The sequence below is a fragment of the Petaurus breviceps genome, unplaced genomic scaffold, assembly GCF_028583685.1.
Source record: "Petaurus breviceps papuanus isolate PSGF00001 unplaced genomic scaffold, PetGlider_PUasm1.0 91133, whole genome shotgun sequence".
NCBI classification, from domain to species: Eukaryota; Metazoa; Chordata; class Mammalia; order Diprotodontia; family Petauridae; genus Petaurus; species Petaurus breviceps.
The window spans coordinates 22768844-22789367 of record NW_027187419.1 but is presented as its reverse complement, the minus strand read 5'-3'; the positions used below and the strand labels follow the sequence as shown (position 1 = coordinate 22789367).

Sequence of the window (20524 nt, the reverse complement as noted above, 5' to 3'; positions counted from 1 at the left end):
ATAGTGTAGTATTCTCTGAACCCATGTCCTCCAACTAAAACCAAATGTTCATTACTTCATGCTGTTGAGATTCAGAGTTGAAAGAACTGGTTCAAATTTGAAAGAATTCAATCAGACCTTCTCTTTAGACAAAGGGAGCTTTATCAATGCAAAAGCATGTAGGCCTGAGACTTAACAAGGAGCTAAACAAAGACATTGATATAGGACAAGGACCAGACTTACATAGACAGAAAGCTATACAGCCTGTAGGATGATAATGTAATTTTAGGGTTTCTAAAGGGGGTTGGAGATTTAGGGACAAGATAAGTAGTTGTCTACTTATATACAACACAAAAACAGCTAGTTTTTGTGTTGTGTCTGAGGCAAGATTTGAACTCAGGTCCTCCTGACTCCAGGGCTGGTGCTCTATTCAACTGTGCCACCTAGCCACCCCTTGCCCTAGTCTTTCTAATGGCCTCCAATCTCACATCTCCAGCTGCCTTTCAGACATCTCAAACTAAATGTCCAGTAGCTATCTTAAACTCAAGATAAGGACAATGAATGACACAAGATAAGGGAGACAAGGGAATTTTTATGATCCAGAATGGGGCTGGGAGGGGAGTTTTGTGGTATTTCAAGATAAGGAGATACTTTGGCACTCCAGGGAATTAATAATTTAACCTTTAGGGCACCTCTGTACTTTAGGGTGACTTTAGAGAATAAACCAGGGAAAAGGCAACTCAACCTTTAGGGCACCTTTTTATCCACATGAATGCTATGAATTTATTAAATATTTTCTAGCTGCACCATGTATTTGGTGCTAGGGATACAAAATTCAAGTCTCTTCAAACAATATTTAGTGATACAAAATAATTTCAAGAGGAAAAAAGAAGGAACAATCTTGCAGGGGTGGGGAACCTGCAGTCTTGAGGCCACATGTGGCCCTTTGACTGAATTCAAGTTTTATAGAACAAAGTCTTACATTAAGGGAATTTGGTCTGTGAACATTGGATTCAGTCAAAGGGCTATACTTGAGGACCTAGAGGACCTAAATTTTAGGAGAGGCTAGCTTTCCGTTGAAGAAAGCTTGAAATTCTAATAGGCAGATTTGGAGGGTGCATTCCAAATATTAAAGACTACTAAAAGTACAGGCCTAAGGAATGGGATGTCACATTACCAGGAAAAAATGAGTAGGCTTGTTTTACTGGAATGGAGAAGAGGTGAGAGAATAGTATGAAATGAGACTGGAAAGGTAAGTGTAAGTCAGATCGTAGAGCAAGAAGATGAGTTGTAAGATCCTTGCCATGGGGCAGCTAGGTGGCACAGTAAATAGAGCACCAGCCCTGGAGTCAGGAGGACCTGAGTTCAAATCTGGCCTCAGACACTTGACACACTTACTAGCCATATGACCTTGGGCAAGTCACTTAACACCAATTGCCTTGCCTTCCCTCCAGAAAGACAAAAAAAAAAGATCTTTGTCAGTTTTAAATCTAAAATCCTAGGAAAATGACTTGCAAATTAGGGCTATCCTGTGGCTTCCTATGTATGAACAGGTCTATGCACGTTGATAGCTATCAGAGCACTTCAGTGACTAGAAGGGTATGTTCTAACTGTTCTCAAATGAATATCCACTTCTGACTGAAAACTCCTGTTCCAGTCCTCTGATTTCAAGGTCAGAATCTTTGTGACATTGTATGTAAATTGAAATGGAACATGGTGACAGTATCTGTTAGAGTTTATTTTCACTTTTAATATATAAAACTTTTTGCTTCCAAAAATGCTGCATATTAAGTAGACAGTTGTTATCACCCACATTGGCAGTTAAGTTTTGCTCTCTCTTTTTTTTTTTGAAGTACCAGCATATAAAAGACTAAAAAAAATCTATTTCAATAGCTCTTTTTATGATGACTTTTTATGTGCTTTCTTAGTGAAAAGTTATAAAACTTGGTTCTTTGAGTTCCTTTCATAGATATACAATATTTCTTTCTTTTTTTTTAACCCAAGTCACAAAGGAGCAATATCCATATACATTTTCACGTCAGAGGTAAAATTCATCTCTCACTTGTGACTTATGCAAGGAAAATAGGAAGCTCCATTAGACAGACCTACAATTTGTCTGTGAATAGTGATTTGCAGTTGGGGAGTGCTTTCCTTTGAAATCATTAAATCTTTACAGCTAAGTATTCTTTCTGCCTTGACAGATTCTACAAGTTGCCTCATCATAGATATAAAAATGATCTTTAAGAAATATGCTTAATGACTTCAGCAATGGCCAAAAGTTCATCCGATGATTTTCTTACTGTTCAGAATTTGGCATGGCAGCACTATTCATGCTTTTACTTCAACAGCACGTGACAAAAAAAGCTTGTGGCAGAATTTCAGTGTTGTTTTACATCACTTTCTGCTGTTATTAGCTGAGAAATTTTTGAAGCTAATGAGCAGTGCCAAGTTCAGTATTAATATTAGCTAGTAAAATGTCAGTTTTTCTCAACTCAGCTGTATTCCTTTGTGCAAATGAGAAGTCAAAGTACATTGCACAAATATAACTTCAACATTAACTAGGAAGGGACAACATAAAGCCACAATACGTTGTCTTGTTGAAACTCAGCACTGGCATTTGAAGGTTTCCATGCCTATTGAGACTGAACTGTTTCCTTTCTGAAGCCAGCACCCCCTTTTAAAAATTGTGCTTGAAGTCTTTTGGTTTTGCATCAGTTCATCTCTGAATATATTGTCTTCCTCTCTTCCAGAAAAACATATTTTCCAATAATAATAATAATAATAATAAAAGTTAAAAAAAACACAGCAAAACTCTCCTACACATCAACCATCTTCCACTACACAAACACACACACACACACAAACACACCCCACACAATCACATACTATATATGTATGTATAGTATGTTTTCCACACCACAGTTCCCCTACCTTTGCAAAGAAGGGTCAAATGCATCCATTTTCTAAACACTTTGTAAGAAATAATTTCCCTTTCAAGACATGTTCAAGTCAACTTTGATATTTTCATAATTTTATCAAATGTGTTATTATAATTGACATCTTGTCAGATCAATAATTTTTCTTAGTTTAGAATTAATTTCTTTAGTTATGTTTTAGCCCTTCATTCAATGACTATGGCAATGTATATATAGTCAACATTTAGAGGCAACAAAACTCAGGTCAAATAAGGTGGCCAGTATAGGTACCACAATAACATGCATCCTCTTTCCTCTGTTAATCAATAAACTACAAAAGTAGAAAGTGGTATCTATTATCTATTGTAATCACAATATTGATCATGTGCTTACTTAACTTAAAGAATATAATTTGTAAGGAATTTACTTGGATTTACTTTGGAAACCTCTGTTGTGATCAAACAAAAAAAATCATTAATTTAATTAAGGAAAAAGAGATGAAATAACCCTTTCAATGGACCTTAGAAATAATTATTTAGCACATGATATCTGTGACCTTGAGTTAACAAATGCCTAAATATCCAAATCAGGTTTTACTTAATATCTTTTTTCTTCCCAACAATGACTTCTAAAAACTGACTAGAAGTAGCATGATTAGTAGCATGAAGGAGCCCTGGATTTAGAATTGGGAAGATCTGGATTCGAATCCTGTCTGAAACACTTAGTACTTGTATTCCACTAGATGAGACATTTAACTTCTCGGAGTCTGCTTCCTTCTCTATAAAATAGGTATAATAATTGTACCTTGCTCACAGGGTGGTTATGAAGATCAAATGAAATAAGGTACACAAAGCACTTTGCCGGTTTTAAATTGACTGCATGAAAACCAGATGTTATCATCATCATCATCATCATCATCATCATTCTGGACCAGGTGCACTTTGGTCACAAGTACAGGGTTAGGATTGCTGAGATTGATTCAGGCAGACAGAATGCAAAATGAAAAATTGTTTTACTAGATAACTACAGAATTGAAATATGCAAACACTTAACAAGTAAATATAATGTGTTACCGAGCAGTGCTTTCTAGGTCCACTTGCTCCCCATGGGGACATGCCCAGGCTGGTAGCAACAGTAAGCCACTAGGATTGAGGAGTCCATCAAGTCTAGAGGGCTATACCCGCTCTTGGAGCTGGCTCATATGGGGCTCATCAAGTCACCAAAAATATGTTTTAACATCCTTCAGACAATCTGTGAAGCAGGTATGATTCTATCAATTAATTTAGAACTTGAGTAGACTACATGTATCTAAGGAACAATACAATATTATGGTTCTCCCTATGTGTTTCTTTCATAACTCTATTATATTATATAACCAAACTAGGGATATACAAACACCTTGAATTTCTAACTGCATCAAGTAGCCTAATCAGCCCCCTGAGGACCACTACATTACTTTGGTTTTGGTCATGGCACTGGTGTGGTCCCACACAGGCTGAATTATATTTTATGCCTGTTTGTAGATGACCCAGTTTGGGTTCTTGGTGCAAACAGGTGAGATACCAGTAGGAGCAGAACACAAGGAACACTCTTGGCAAAGCTAATACAAGGAAAAATGAAAACAATAATGTCTCTAACTACAACTATTCACTAAAGGAAAAAAAAAATGTGATATGTGATGCCATCAGGGTCACAAATAGTTGGGAGGTCAGCATGAATCAGGGAGTCAATAGAAATTGTTAACATGAAGACACAGGCTAGGAAACAAAGTCATACCAATAGAATCCAGAAAGCCTTGAGGAGAATCTCTGCTCTGAAACATCTGTAGATTATTTGGGAACAAAAACTAAGGATATAGAATTCCTTTGTTGGTAATTTGTTCCTTGACCTGAGGTGATGAGGCCTCTCCTTTCATTTTGCTACCAATTCCATTTTTCCCACTTCTGGACAACCACCTCTCTTCAACCATACACTCATCTTTACTTCTGGATGGTTTGCTAAAATGGTCTCCCTGAAAGTCCAATAAGGAATGTCAGTAAAGGAAAGGAGAGCAGCTCCTGACCAGAAGGACAATTTACATGTTATATAACCTCATATAATAACCCGAGTGAGGGGGAAGTTAAGTGAGTACAGCACTGCTTAGCTAATTCTTCAGCTTAGCCTGTGGGTAAAAAGATAGGCATTGAGATACCTGAGGAAGTCAGGGACCATCACCATCCAAGCCAGAAATTGTGATTCTACTGTTTAGGTAGGGGTGGATGAGCCCATGAATGAGAAGTAGTGGCCCAATTAATGGGAAAAAATGGAATGGGAGGCAGAATGAAAGGAGACAAGTCATCACCTCAGATCTATATGTATCAGTCTATATACCTATAGGTAATATGTATGGCCAGAGTACATGCCTGGGTGAGCGGAGAGGCAAGCAATGCATATCTTCAACACAGCAGGACTGCTGACATAATCCAGTGATCTCATTACATACATCAGATCTAATAAGTTTCGCAGGACATGTCATCTCTGTCATGTTAATAGTCTCAAGCATTTGGGCATAAAGTAGTCTCTCAGAGTAGTTGTTTCTTTCCATTCTCATAGGGTTGCTGCATAATGGCATTCCTCTGCTCACTGATGGTTTCGGCAAGGTGTGGCTCCACTGGGCATGATGTTGTGGAGCTCTCCCTGCTTCCAGTGTCTGTTTTCAGGTGAAATCATTCAGCTGTACATCTTCCTCATAGGTGGAAGAACATTTTATGCCTTCTTTATTCTAGCTTTTAGAAAGGCAAGACACCCATAACCTCGTCCTCCAATAAGGGGGAAATGATCATAGTTGCTATGCCACACAGTGAATAAAATGTAGGACCTGAAGTTAGGAAGACCTGAATTCAAATCCAGCCTCAGACACTTACTAGCTGTGTGACCCTGGACAAGTCATTCAACAACTGAGCATCAGTTTCTTTGCTATAAAAGTGAGGTAATAATAGCAACTACTTCCCAAGGTTGTTGGAAGGATAAAATAAGATGATATTCATACAGTACTTTGCAAATTTTTAAAATACCATATTAATGCTAGTTTATTGTTTTTATTATTATCAACATCATTATTACCATTTTCTCCCCCATAATCTTTCAGTCTTTAGAGCATTAACTGTGATGAGTTTGCTCTTTCCCAAGAAATATCCTCAGCCCCAGAGAACATACTCTTAGAACACAGAACAATCAGTCACCGAGGATTATTCTGAAGCTTTAGGCCTATTTTTAAAAAATTAACTTTCTGCTCATCAAAGGACAGGATCTCCTTGCTATGCAGATCCTTTATGATTTAGGATTAGAAAATACTTGTAACTCTTTGATCAGTATACAGTTGGCAAAATTCACCCATTCAGCACAGAGTCTGACTTCCCATAAACTACAGAATGCCATCAGGGATTAAGACTCTCCTCTTCCATCCTTTTCTCAAACTCCAATATTCTTTTGCTGACCCAAGAAACTGAAATGGGTGGGATAAAGTCAAAAGCACAATCTCTCTGCAGTGCTATTTGGAGACATGTCCCTTCCTTCAATCTTTAACATTTTTGCCTTTATTATGTATATGCAACCAGTCTTATCTTTTCCTGCTTTGGGCAACACTATATATCTTTATCTCTCTTTTTGTTTTGTTTTGTTTTTTGGGTTAATTGAATGAGAGACTAAGAAGAAAGGGAAAGAAGACTTATTAGGGACTGAATTTCTTTTTCTTTTCACCTAGAAGTTGGAGGAATATATAAGTGATGTGTATTGTTTTTCCTTGTGATTTAAGGTACTAGGACATGTTTAACCAGCTGGCCTGACTTAGGCCACTCTTTGTCTGCATCAGTGTATTCTCCAAAGTGGCAGCAGCAAACTATTTAATATTGATTCACAATCCAATTCTATAGTCTTCAAATTAAAAAAAAAAATGAAGCATAGATGGCTTAAAAAGTAAAGTTCAATGAAAAGAAAAGTCAATCTTAGTTTTGTTATTGCATTTTGCTTCTCAATATACTTGGGTGTCATTTAGGTTAAGAAATTGAATACGAAAAATCTATACAAAAACATATTGCAATTTTTAAAATGACTATAAAATTTTACCCAAAGATTGCTTTAAATAGTGTATATATAATATGTATTATATTATATAATTATATATCTGTATACTATATTTAAGTGGTGATGGTAGACTTATAGAATGTCAGAACTTGTATAGACCTCCGAAGTCATCTAGGTAAGGCCCTTCATTTTGTGGATAAAGAGATGGGCTCACAGTGGATAACTGAACCAAGGTATTGACTCCTCAATTCTATGATCCTTCCCTTCAACCAAGTTATAGGGTAAAGGAGCATACATCTGAAGTGTTCAAAATGACCTCCAGTAGACATTGACAGAAAATTTAGGTCAATTGAAAGTAGCTCTTGGTACACAGAAATATTCATAGGAACATATCTCTTATATAAAAGTAAAGTAAGACTGTATCTCTAAATATTATGATGATAACAAAAACCTTTGAATGAACTGGAAATTTAGATTTAAGAGTTAAAGGTGAAATTTAATAATTTGCTAAAAATCATCTTTAAAAAAAATTGGAAACAGTTAGTTACCAGTGAAAAAATCTGAGTAAATCCCTGAAGCTTTTCCTGATCCCCCAAGCTGGGTAGTACCCTCCCAAACTTCTTTGTATTTAACTACTTTACTTGTGTTCTTATTTATTCTCCTTATATTTATTCTGTGCATACATTCGTATCACACACGTCTCCTCCATTAGAATGTAAGTTCCTTGAGAGTAAACAGTATTTCGCTCATATTTGTCTATTTATATTGCTATCACTAGAAACATAGGCTTGCATTGTAGTAAGCACTTAAAAGCTTGCTGATTCATTGATTGAAGTAAAGATCTGTAATCTGAAGTAAAGTCTGTTAATTGAAAGAAAGTACCTTATGTAATAATAAGGATGAAGATAATACTATTAGACACAGGGGCAAGATGCAACTTGAAGAAATTTAGTAGGACCCAAGTCAGATCAAACACTTTGTACCAGTCTATGAGCCCAGCCCAGTGGAGCAAGCACTAAATTTGTTACCAATAGAGAAATGTTTTTATGAATAACTAACTCACTTAACCTCTCAGGGACTGGAATTCCTCATCTATGAAATGAAAATGAAAATGATATTTGGGGTGCCTATTTCATAAGGTAATTGAGATAAAAGTGTGAAAACCTTAAAGTACCAGCATAAATGTGAATTATTATCAGAGAGAGTATGTAGTATCATGGATAGAGTGCTAACGTAGACACAGAAGACCTTGTTTCCAATCCCATTTCATTCACTAGCAAATAATTCTTTAGGTCTCATTTTCCTCATTTGTAAATTGAGGAGGTTGGACCCAATCAATGGTCTCTAAAGTCCCTTCCAGTCTCTGTAACACATGCTCTGGGGTTACTCTCCCAATCCGCACTGGCATTGACAGTCCCCAGAAGGTGGCTGTTCCATCTGCCCTTATGGGGGAGAGCACATCTAATACTAGCACTGTATGTATCTCACAAGCCCACATTGGTGAGTTTTCTTTCATAATTGTGTTGGTATCAATTAGTAATACAGACTTAATTAGCTCTTAGAAAAAATATCACTACAGTAGGATAGTTGGTACAAAATATTTCCCCCTAACATCTGTGACACTCATCCCCATTATTAATTACACAGAGAGTTTAGGGACAAATAGGCTCAAGCTTAGAAAGTATGCCTAACAAAAGGTTAACTCATAGCTGCAAGAGGCCCTTTTGCTGGAGTCTTCTTCACTCCCTTAGGTGTGATCCAACTTTTCTGCTGGGTTCCTTGTAGAATTTTAAATCTGCTTCTCTAATATCTGATCTATCTTTGGTTCCCAATGCCAATACTTCCCTAGTTGCTGTTGTCCCAGGGACACTACTATTGTACCAATGAAAAAGTCCAAATCCCTCAAGAAAAAGTCTCAAACTGTTTCCTAGGTTCATAAAGTCCTCCTCTTGCCAGGGGAAGCAGAGGATGAGGCACTCCCACCCTTGGCCCCAACCAATTTCTTTTCAAATTGAAAAGGTTGAAGGCTTCTACTACTAAACTTCTAAGGTATTCCAACCCATAGGGATTTGAATTAGTCTGCTATTTTATAGAAGATCCACAAAGTGTGACCAAGTCCCTCAAACAACCTGAATAGAATTCCTAGAATGCCTATTAGATTTATAACTTTTAGATTAATTGAATGATTTCCAAGGCTTTATTCATACCTCTAGTTGATTCATTGAGATATGTTCTCATATGATAAAGTATCTGGACTAATCAGGATTGGTTGACTGTCATCCCAACCCTTATACTATGATACAAAAATAAAGATAGCAACAACATGGAGATCAGCAGTTGCTGCCTCAGTGCCTTGGGTCAGTGTGTCTATCTTCTAACCTGCAGAGCTTCAAACAGACTGAGAATTGGCCTCCAACAGTTAGGGTTCCTATGTCAATAGGATCAGTTGAAACTAATTTCTCTAGGGGCGGCCAGGTAGCACAGCGAGTAAGAGCACCGGCTCCAGTGTCAGGATGACCTGGAGATCGAATCCCGGGCTCAGACACTCAGCACCACACCCAGAAATAACTGGCCGTGTAACCTTGAGCAATTTACTTAACCCCAATTGCTTAAAAAAAAAAAAAAAGAAACTACTTTCTCCTCCACACATACACCTTCATCCCAATTTTTGAGGGAAGGCAATGAGCATTTATCGAGCATTTACTGTGTGCTGGCCACTTTGCTAAACTCTGAGAATACAAATATAGGCAAAAAGAAAGGCTGTCCTTATGGTCAGGAAGCTCACATACTAACATGGAAAGAAAATAAAAAGAAACTCAAAAGTAGAGAAAGAAGAAAAGATCAGAGCATAGTAGAGAAAATTCAAAGAGTCAGGAGTATAGGATGGAGAAAAATGAAGACAAGGCTCTCCTAAGCATCCTTTTTAAAACTGAAGTCCTAAGAAGAACCAGTCAAGCAAAAGGAAAGGCCACAGGGCTAGGGGCGACTTTCAGTGTTAGAAGTCTAGGGGTGCAGTGTAACTTCCAGGGTAAAGAGGTGTCCAGGGCAGGGAAGAGAAAGTTTCAACATATTTCTTTGTCTTTTCTCCTCTATCCCTAGGTAGCTTTTTGAGCTCCAATTCCTACTCTATAAAATGAAGGGACTGGTCTCAATAAGGGGTAGGAAAACTGCATTCTCAAGGCCACATGTGGCCATCTAGGTCCTCTAGTGCAGTCCTTTGACTGAATCCAAACTTTATAGAACAAATCCCCATAATTAAAAGTATTTGTTCTGTAAAACTTGGGCTCAGTCAAAGGGCCACACTCAAGGACCTAGAAGGCCATAGGTTCACCACCCCTGGCCTGGATAATTTCTAAAGTCCCTTCTAGTCCTCACATTCTATGGAAGATGTCCAAATAGCTTAAGGTCTACTTTACATATTTAATTCATCAAAAAGATATGAAAAGGAAAATTCTTCTGCTGTTTCTCAAAAGTAGGAAAGATTATTGAGAATATATGGCAGTATTCAGATGGTGCCATTCAAGTTATTCTGAACTCTGTGTGTGTGTGTGTATGTGTGATAAATGAAGTATTTCCCAGAACTATGAATAGGAGAATTTTCCCTTATATTATCACCCTCTATTAGATGTTCCAAATGGAAAGAGAAGTAGATCAACCAGCACATGGACCTTAATTGTGATTATATTTTATTACTACTTAGCCTATTAAGTGCTTAAATTACCAGATAAGAGAATCTATGTTTCTAATAGTGGAAAGTATGTTAACAGTATTCTCACTGTTTCAGCCCTGTTCCAACAATCTCGTGGATGAAGGTTAATGGTTATATTCCAAGCAAAGCACGTCTACGGAAATCTCAAGGAGTGCTGGAAATACCAAATGTGCAACTGGATGATGCAGGGATATATGAATGTAGAGCTGAAAATTCACGTGGAAGGAATTCTTTCCGTGGACAGTTACAAGTCTATAGTAAGTATGGTCTGCAATGATGCAGAGGCACTCCTCCCCCTCAATACACACACCTTTTCATATCTCAGTTTAAATGCAGATAAAAATGACATATTATATGTTCCTTGAGGACAGGAACTGTCTTTTGCCTTTTTTTTTTTTTTGGTATGCTGAGTGCTTAACACAGTGCCTGGAACATAGTAGGCACTTAAATATTTATTGATTGCTTTAGAAAATTCATAGTTACTTGGTGCCAAGGTTATAGCTTACCTTATATTGGTTTTCATTCTAAGGTACTCCGTAAGTTAACTTTACACAGAATATTGTTCTAAAATTATAACAAATGTAAGAATCTTTATAAATCACATCACTTTTCCTTAAAATAAAAGGATTTTTTTTTAGGGCCCTGAACTATTGCCTATATTTTGGTTGCTTTTATTAACTCTTTTAGGCTACTAGGTTAATGGGCTAGGGTGTGATAAGTGATTATCTAGTAGCCTATAAAAGCTAAAATAATTCCTGAAGGTGTCAACTTTAAAATCCACCCTTTGAAAATCTGACTTAAGAGGGAATGGAGGGAGTAGATAAACATTTCTGTAGTGCCTACTATGTGCCAGGCACTATACTAATAGCTTTACATGTATTTTCTCATTTAATCTTCACAACAACCCTTTCTCCCCATTTTATAGTTGACAAAACCGAGGTAAAGAGAGGTTAAGTGACTTTCCCAGGGTCACATAGCTAATAAGTGTCTGAGACTGGATTTGAACTCAGGTCTTCCTGACTCCACACCCAGCACCCTATCCACTATACAGTTGTCTCTAAAAAGAAATCTTTTTTTTCTCTTTCTATTTTTGGTCTGGCCTATTATTTCTTCACTGTGGGAAACTCCTACTGTGGAAACACTCCCCCAGCAATTATCTGTAGCTCATAGTCTTGAGAGAGTTATCTGGAGAAATAAAAGATTAAATCATCTATTCATGGTCATGTAGCTAATTGTCAGAGATAGACCTTGAACCCAGGCCTTCTTGAATCAGGGCAGACCCTCTATCTACTACATTAAACTGTATACTATAACACCATAAACCATAGAACTGAAAACCAAAATGTTGAGTGTGGTATAGTAGAGACAGGGGTATTCCTGAAGTTAGGGAGACCTGGGTTCAGGTTCTGGCTCTAACACATACTAGCTATGTGACCTTGGGCAAATCACTTAACCTTTTCAGTGCAATTCTCTAAGATTATAATTTTCAGAGAAAGGGCTAGCTAAAATTGGAAGGAAGGAGATTCCTAAACTGAGAGTTCCCTATACTGACAAAGTTATAGGTCTATACCGACAAATTATTTTATTCCATTTGTCACATCATTGTTTTTCGCAATGTTTGTCACTCATTGGGGATGGGGAGTGGAGGTAGAAACAGGTTCAGAATACCATCTCCAATGCCTACTTACCCAGATGACTTCAGACAGATGAATTAGCCTCTGCAGCCTTCAGTTTCCAATCCAATAAACATTTATTAAGTGCCTATTACATGCCAGGAACTGTGCTATACTCTGGAGAGTTAATAATAAAGAAAAACAGTCCCTGCCCTCAAGGAGCTCACAATCTAATGTAGGGAGACAGCACACAAAAGGAGGCAGAAAGGGTTTGGGGACACCAGGGGTATTCAGCATGGAAGCATCTTGTTCTGTGCACTTGAAACCAGGCACAGCAGCAGATGCAGAGTGAAGTGAGCCAAAAATTGCAGTGTCTGCCTTCTATAATGGAAGGCATTGTGAGGAGTTTGGTACTCCATTCTCTAGCCATTCAATAAGAGGGGAAGAGGGCAGAAAGAGATGGTTTAGGTCAAAACTTGAGTTAGCTTCATGGTGATTAAATTAGAAGTGATGAGCTAAAGTGGGGATAATAATGCTTATGTTATATACTTCACACAATTAGAAGGCTTTTAGAAGCCTTGGTTTGCTTAGTAAATTTGAGTTGTTATTATCAATACTAAGAAAATCTGAAGGATGCCTAAGAAATCATCCAGTCAAGTCAATGAGTATTTATTAAGTGCCTACTAGGTGCCCGTCATGTTGCTGAGTTGGGGGTATGGGAAATACGAACAAAGGCAACCAACATTCCCAGATCTGAAGGAGTTCACAGTCTTTCAGTCTAATTGAGAGACAGCATGCAAACAATTATATACAAACAAGATACATGCAGAATAGCTGGAGAAAATCAGAGGGAAGTCACTGTCAGGGGATCAGTAAAAGGGATCAGGAAAGGTTTCTTGTAGGACAACAATGACAAACTCAAATAGAAATGAAGGCAATTCATCTGTACATAAGGATCCCTGTAGACTATATTAATTCATTTATTGGATGAGATGGAGACGATGTGATCAGACCTGCCCTTAGAAATATAAGCCTGACAGCTAAGTGGAGGATAGAATGCAGAGGGGAGAAACTTGAAGCAGTGAGGACAACAAGCAGGCTGCTGTAATCATCCAGGTGTGAGGTAAGTTGCTGCACCAGAGTAGTGGCAGTATCAAAGGAAATAAGGAGTATATTTAGAGAGATTGCAAGGGTAAAATCAAGAGGACTTCACAACAGGTTGGACATGATTGGAGTGGAGACAGTGAGGAGTCATGGTTATCAGTCTAGGTGATTTGGAGGATGATGGTACCCTTAACAATAATAGAAAAGCAAGAAAGGAGGAGGGTTTGGGGAGAATAATTATGACTTCAGTTTTCCACATGAGTTTAAGATGTCTATGATACATCAAGATAGAGACGTCAAAAAGGCTATGTCTGGAGGTCAGGAGACAGGATGTGTACATCTAAGAATTATTGCCATAGAGATGATAGTTTAATAAATTGGTTATAGGATCTGATGAGATAGCCAAGTGAAAGGGAATAGAAGGGAAAGAGAAGAGGGATCATGACAGTACCTTGAGAGATATACTCAGTTAGTGGGATTGACCTGGATGTTAAGTCCAGCAAAGAGACTCAGTTTGGTTGTCATTAAATCATTTTTTCAGTCACATCTTACTCTGTGACCCCATTTGGAGTTTCATTGGCAAAGATACTGAAGTTGTTTTCCCTTTCTTTTTCCAGCTCATTTTACAGAAGAGGAAATTGAGAGAAAGAGGGTTAAGTGACTTGCCCAGAGTCACACAGCTAGTAATTTGTATAGGGGCAGATTTGACTCATAAAGAGGAGTCTTCTTGACTCCAGGCTCTGCACTCTGTCCACTGTGCCACCTAACTGCCCAGCAAAGGAGACTATGTGTTGAGAAATGAGTAAGTCAAGGAACTAGGAAATTAATATGTTTGAGGGAATGTCAACATGTGTGTTAACTCATCTAGCATTAAGGCAAGATTTCAGGAGGTGAAAAAAAGTGGGAACTAAGCTCTTAATTTGTTAAGGAAAGAAGGAAAATATCCTGGAGGTCTGTAAATAACAACTACCAGAATCCTGATTTTTCCAATCCATTCATCCTACAGCAAAAAACAAAAGTAAAGAGACTTGTGCAAAGTCATTCAAATAGTAAATGATAGGGCCAGGAGTCAAACTTGAGTCTTCTGAATCCAAATCCATTGCTCTTTCCACTGTACCACATCAAAGACCTTTTCTTTTCTCTAAGATTTATATTCTATCATTTTTTCCATTGGAAAATAACATTCAGTTGTTTACCTCATAATCAGCATTCTTAAACACTATACTTTCTTCAAATAATCTCATATTTAACGTATGGCTTTTACTTGTCTCTCCAATCTTATTTCTTACAGCTCAATATCCCCCAAAGAATATTCTATTCAAGCCAACTTGGACTACTTATCATGTATTAAATTTGATGAGCATATATTTGCTCCCAATCTTTGCTTATGTCACTTATTTATCTGGAGTTTCTATCATTAACTTCAGTTCTCTCCATTTATTTTCCTTTTATCTTTCATTCACTAATTAATTTAGCATATTTGTATATGTATACATATATATATGTATGTGCATGTGTTTATGTATGTATGTGCATGTATTATATATATACATATATCAGTGTGTATATGTGTGTATATCACCTATATGTGCAAAGAATAGTCCCTTCCCTTAAACAAGTTTATAATTTGTTCCTTAGATGAAATATTTAAGACCCTCCTCCTCCAAAATTCCCTCCCTGAACTGTTAAAGTCCTGTTTGCCTAATTTCCTCATCTGGAAAATGAACTGAAGTAGGAAATGGCAGACCTCTCTATACCTTTACCAAAAGGAAAAATCATTTTTCTCTGAACCTTCTGAGTATTGACCTATGCCAGAAATCATGCCCCTTCCTCAGAAGTTTATTATCTCTTGGTTCAGATGTTTCAAATCACTAAATATTTGTGTGTTGGAGGGGGAACAAAGATTTAGATAGTAGTTTTAGCAATAGATCAGTGACAGAAATAGAACAAATATGCAAGCATATTTGCTTGGGTTACTAAAATGAATTGATAAATGCTTGAATATCTAATTTCATATTTAGTATGTTATCATACTTTAAAAAAATGTATTTTGGGGGCAGCTAAGTGGCACTGAATTAAGCAATAGTCCTAGAGTCAGGAGTACATGAGTTCAAATCTGGTCTCAGATACTTGACAGTTACTAGCTGTGTGCCCTTGGGCAGATCACTTAACCCCAACTGTCTTACCTTTTCCCCTCAAAAAAAAGCCCCCAAAATAAAAATGTATTTGTACTATCTACCCACTAGAATATAAGCTCTTTGAGGGGGTGTAGCAGCAAGCACCCCAAGCGTCCTCAGGGTTTGCTGCCAGCACAGGTTCTTGGATCTGCTTTGTTAAAGGAAAGCAACTCAAAATGGGTTAACAAGCTTACTTTAATCAGTCAGACATATATTGTTTACCTTGTTCAGGGGAAAAGGTCAGCACCCCGAACTTCAAAGTACACAGACAGAATTATCAAGACAGAAACAGATCTAGTAGACAGATTTCAAACTGTCCAACCATTACATCCATACCCAGTCAACATCTGGGTTTCAACATCTGGGTTTTTTCAAAGCCGGGGGGCTCAGGATAACGGCTTCCGAGAATCCATATCAAATCACAGAACACTTCTCAAAGTGAGCCCCCAAAACAAAGCTACACATCAGGGCTTATATAGCCTTCTCCTGGCTCAGAGAATGTAACAACCTTTTGGTCCCACTGGCCAATCAAAAAGTATCTACTGAAAAACAAGCCTCCCACCCTAGGCTTCAGGTGCACTTTAGCCTAGGGGCAGGGAAGATCTTCCAAATTTGCATTCCCATTACAGGGGGGGGGGGATGCATAGTATATGTATTTTTATCCCCAAAATTTAACATGATCCTTTGTACATAGCAGGTACTCACTAAATATGTGCCCATTCAGATGATTGTAATGATAACGGTTGTGATGGTGATAAACCAGAGTAATTGTTGATAATATGAAAGAATGGTAATATTTCTGAATTCACAATATTGATAGAGAATAGATTTAGAGCTGGATAGGAAATTTAGAGGTTATCTAGTCTAATACCATCATTTCAGAGAGTTTAATGACTTGTTAAAAGTTATACAAGTGACAAAACTAGGATTTGAGCCCAGGTCTTGTGATACTGTTTTAAGGAGAGAACAATCACTTTTAACATTATGTAAGTGTTTGCTAAAATGTAAATAAGCATTGAAGAGCTGACCCCTTAATTACAAAAATGCATTAAAATTTCCTGAGACTTGTCCTTAGGACTGTAATGATATATTATTTTGAACATATTCATTGTGTTTGTATTTCCTCTTTGTTCTAGCAGTTATCCTCAGATGTCCCATGAAGAAAGTGACCCCAATCCATATTTTCTTTAAAAAAGAAACTGACAAAATCATCACCGATACCCATATTCAAGTCTCAAATTATCCAGACAACTTATGCATACTAATAAAATATCATGTTACATAGCTTTCAAAATGATACAGGAAAGTCTGATTATTTAAGATATTTAATTTTAGAATTATGTTATGCCTCAGTCCAAAGAGCCTTTTGGGACATTTAGAAGGTACAATGGCTAGTGCTGGACTTGGAATCAGTAAGCCTTATGTTCAGATTCTTATTAGCTGTGTGATCCTGGGCAAGTCATTTAACCTCTCTTGGTCTCAGTTTCCACATCTATAAAATGGGGGTGAGAAAAGCACCTAACAGTTATTTTGAGGATCAAATGAGAAAATATATGCACAGCACTTTGCCAAATTTAAAGCCCTATATAAATGCTAGATATTATTATTATTATTATTATTGGTTTAGCAAAATAGAGAACCATCTTTTTTTTTAAATTAGCCATGGGTGGGGGTATGTTCTGAACATGATGTCTCATTGGACTTTATATTAGAGTGACAAGAAGGCTTGGATATCATTGAGATTATGTAATTTGAATATTGTTCATAAATATGAATCTGTTCTGAATGTAGAAGGACTTCATTTGTTGGTACCCCAAACAAAGAACTCTTAGGAGTTCACTTCTTGGCTCTCTCTCAGTTCAGGGTTGTGCCTGAGGACCACACAGTTCAAAGTCAGATAGGGAAGGAGACAAGATGCAGTGAGGCAGCACAGAGGTGTTCCTGCAGTGTGCCATACAAAACACAAGCAATAGTAAACTGCTCTCTTCTCCCTCCCTTCACCAATATAGAAATCAATACATTGGAGTTCCATTTGCACCTGGACCTCAAGAGACTATGATATGGAAGAATTTCATCCACTCATCTTTGGGATTTACAAGCTGGGACTGAGCTGTTTTGATAGGAGAGTTAGTGATACCAAATCACATAGTCCACTACATGCAGCTGGCCGCAGATCAGACCATTCTTCATATTCCATATATCTGTTTACCCTGTTTACTCTGACCATCCTTTTATCATTTGCCCTGAAGCTATGTGCATACCTCCCACCAGCTGCTACCTCTGCTTCCTACTTCTTGGTCTGTGAACAGTAATCAAATCAGTACCAGTGAGGCTATGTCAACCCAATGCTCTCTGGCTTTACTCACCATCACTGACTTTCTAAAACAAAACATCCTTCTCTTGCCACCATTTTCCTATGTATATTGATTCCCTTATTAGAATTAAAGAGTTCTGAGGTCAGGGGCTTTTATATTTGAACCCTCAGTGGTTAACACAGTGCCTTGTGCATAATAAACACTTGCACAATGCTTTTTATTCATTCCTTAATTAATTCATTAATTTATTTGTCTCATTTTCAGGAAAAATTTTATTGTATGACTAATAATAATAACATCAAATGAGTCTGATCTTACTAGCAAAAAAGGGAATAAACTGTTGGCTTTGGCAGGTGGACTAATTCACTTATAAAATTAAATTCCATTTTTAAAATGCCCTGCTTTTAGTTATTGGGCAATGTCTTGAGAGAATTAGTATTTATCTTTCCTTCAACTGAACAGTTTGCCCTTTTTTATTTTGAGAAGTAAAACCTAGTTAATATTTTCCATTAGGTTAACTTTAGGCTGGCATCCATGTTTTAAATGTATTTATTCCAGTCTATTCCTTCAAATTCTCATGGTTTCCGAAATTTAGTTGAAAGTAAAATGCATTCTACATTCATATAGTATAGTGATGTAACACCATAGTTGAACGAACTCTAAAGCAGTCTGGAATCAATAATGGAGTGCTTAAAATAATCTAGTGATAGGCTCTTGGCCATGGAACGTGTTTGACCTGAGACTGGTTGATTATTGAAGAGTACTTTAAATTCAAAGGGAAGAGATTGATCAGATACAACTTCTAAACCTCAAATTTTAATTTAAGAGAACATAAACTCAAAGGAATCAATAAGACTTGGTGAGATTCAGCCTACTACTGAAATACAGCATGGAAAGGGTTACCTTGCTCAAAAGAAATAGATTAGAAGGGATCACAAAGTCACATTGTATATCAAGAAGATAGTAATCAAAGTGAAAATCTGTGCAACTAAAGGGAAGTCATAATAGAGAGCATTAAGACTAAAGAAGGGATAAGCTAAAGAAATATCACAGTACTAATATCCTATAAATCTCCAGCTCAGATAGAGAAAACAGATGATAACTTCCTAATTAATATATGTCTGAGGGCAGATATTGGTGAGATGATCTGCATATATTCTAGAGATCTCTTTGTTAAAATTAGAGGATATAATGTTGGGCAGCTAGTTGGTACAGTGTATAGAATGCCAGGTCTGGAGTCAGAAGACTCACTTTTTTTTTAGTTCAAATTTGGCCTCAGACACTAGCTGCATGACCCTGTGCAAATCATTTAACCCAGTTTGCCTCAGTTTCCTCATCTGTAAAATGAGTTGAAGAAGAAAATAGCAAACCACTCTAGTATCTTTGCCAAGAAAACCCCAAATGGGGTCATGAAGAGTCAGACACAACTGAGAAAAATGACTGAGCAACAACAAAAATGTTTTTTTTTACTTTTCTTGCTTTTCTTTTAATTTAATCTGGAAGCAGAGAAGGCTCCCCCACCCCCACCCCATCTGATTCTCAGCAATAAAGAAGAACTGCAGGATTAAGTAGATATAACAGGAACTTTAATAGAAGTGACAGTGTGATTTTAGTGTTTGTAACAGATATGGAAATCAAACTCATCAGTATGTATGCTAGGCTTTAGAAGAGTAGAGTCAAGGAAAGAAAAAACAGAATAGGTAGGATCACATAGCTCTAGGAGTTATAAGTATGATTCCCTAATCATCAAGGTTTCAGATAGGGTTTTAATGATACATTGTTATATATTGAGAGCAGCTGCTGTAAAGTGGAGAAAACAGGGGATTTGGACTCTGAAGATCAGGTTTTAAATCCTGGCTCTGTCATTTATTAACTGTGTGATCTTGGGCAAGCCACTTAACTCACCTGAAACTCAACTCCTTCATCTGTAAAATGAGGAAATAACACTTCCACAGCCAATATGGCAGAATAACTGTGAATCAAATAATCAATACACATGAAGCACACCATAAGGGGAAAATACAATATAAATATAACCATTGTTATTAAAATTTTTGATGAGGATTGAGTTACCAGACTGAGGTCCCTTCCAATTCTACAATTCTATAATTACATGCAGTCAGTCTCCAAGCAGAGTTTCCAGCAGTAAAAGAAAACTGTTATTTCTTCCACAAACTATAACAAAGAACTGCTGACTTTTCCTCAACTTTCCTCCCCCTTTCAAATTGGTCTCCCTGCTTACATTTTCTTTCCAGTCCAATTTGTCATCCACTTGACTATCAAATTAATATTCCTGAAATACAGTTCTGAACATGTCTTCTTCTGCACCTCTGCTTAAGTACTTTAAATGACCCTCAATTTACTCCAAAATAACACCAGTTCCTCCGTTTGGCAGAGTTATCCACAATGGGCATGGGCTATCTTTACACAATAGTTTCATGTTCTGCTTCATTTGATGTCCATTCTAGCCTAACTGACCTACTTGCTTTTACCCATACACTTCTCATCCCCTTCTTCAATGACTTTGCACCAGCTACCCTTCAAGTCAGTAATACTCACCCTTCTCACCTCAGAGTCTTAGAACCGCTAGCTTCCTTTAAGATTCAGGTCAAGTGCTTTCTCCCCACCAATTGTTAGGGTTCCTCTCCTC

General features: G+C 37.3%; 1 protein-coding gene across 1 annotated transcript in view; it reads left to right on the top strand.

Moving 5' to 3' along the window:
- Positions 1 to 20524, top strand: part of CNTN5 (contactin 5) — a 1715246-nt gene that overhangs the window by 1340597 nt on the left and 354125 nt on the right. Inside the window, exon 10 of the mRNA XM_069080670.1 lies at positions 10741 to 10922. Coding sequence (XP_068936771.1) covers positions 10741 to 10922 — 182 coding nt within the window. The remainder of the gene's footprint in view (positions 1 to 10740; positions 10923 to 20524) is intronic.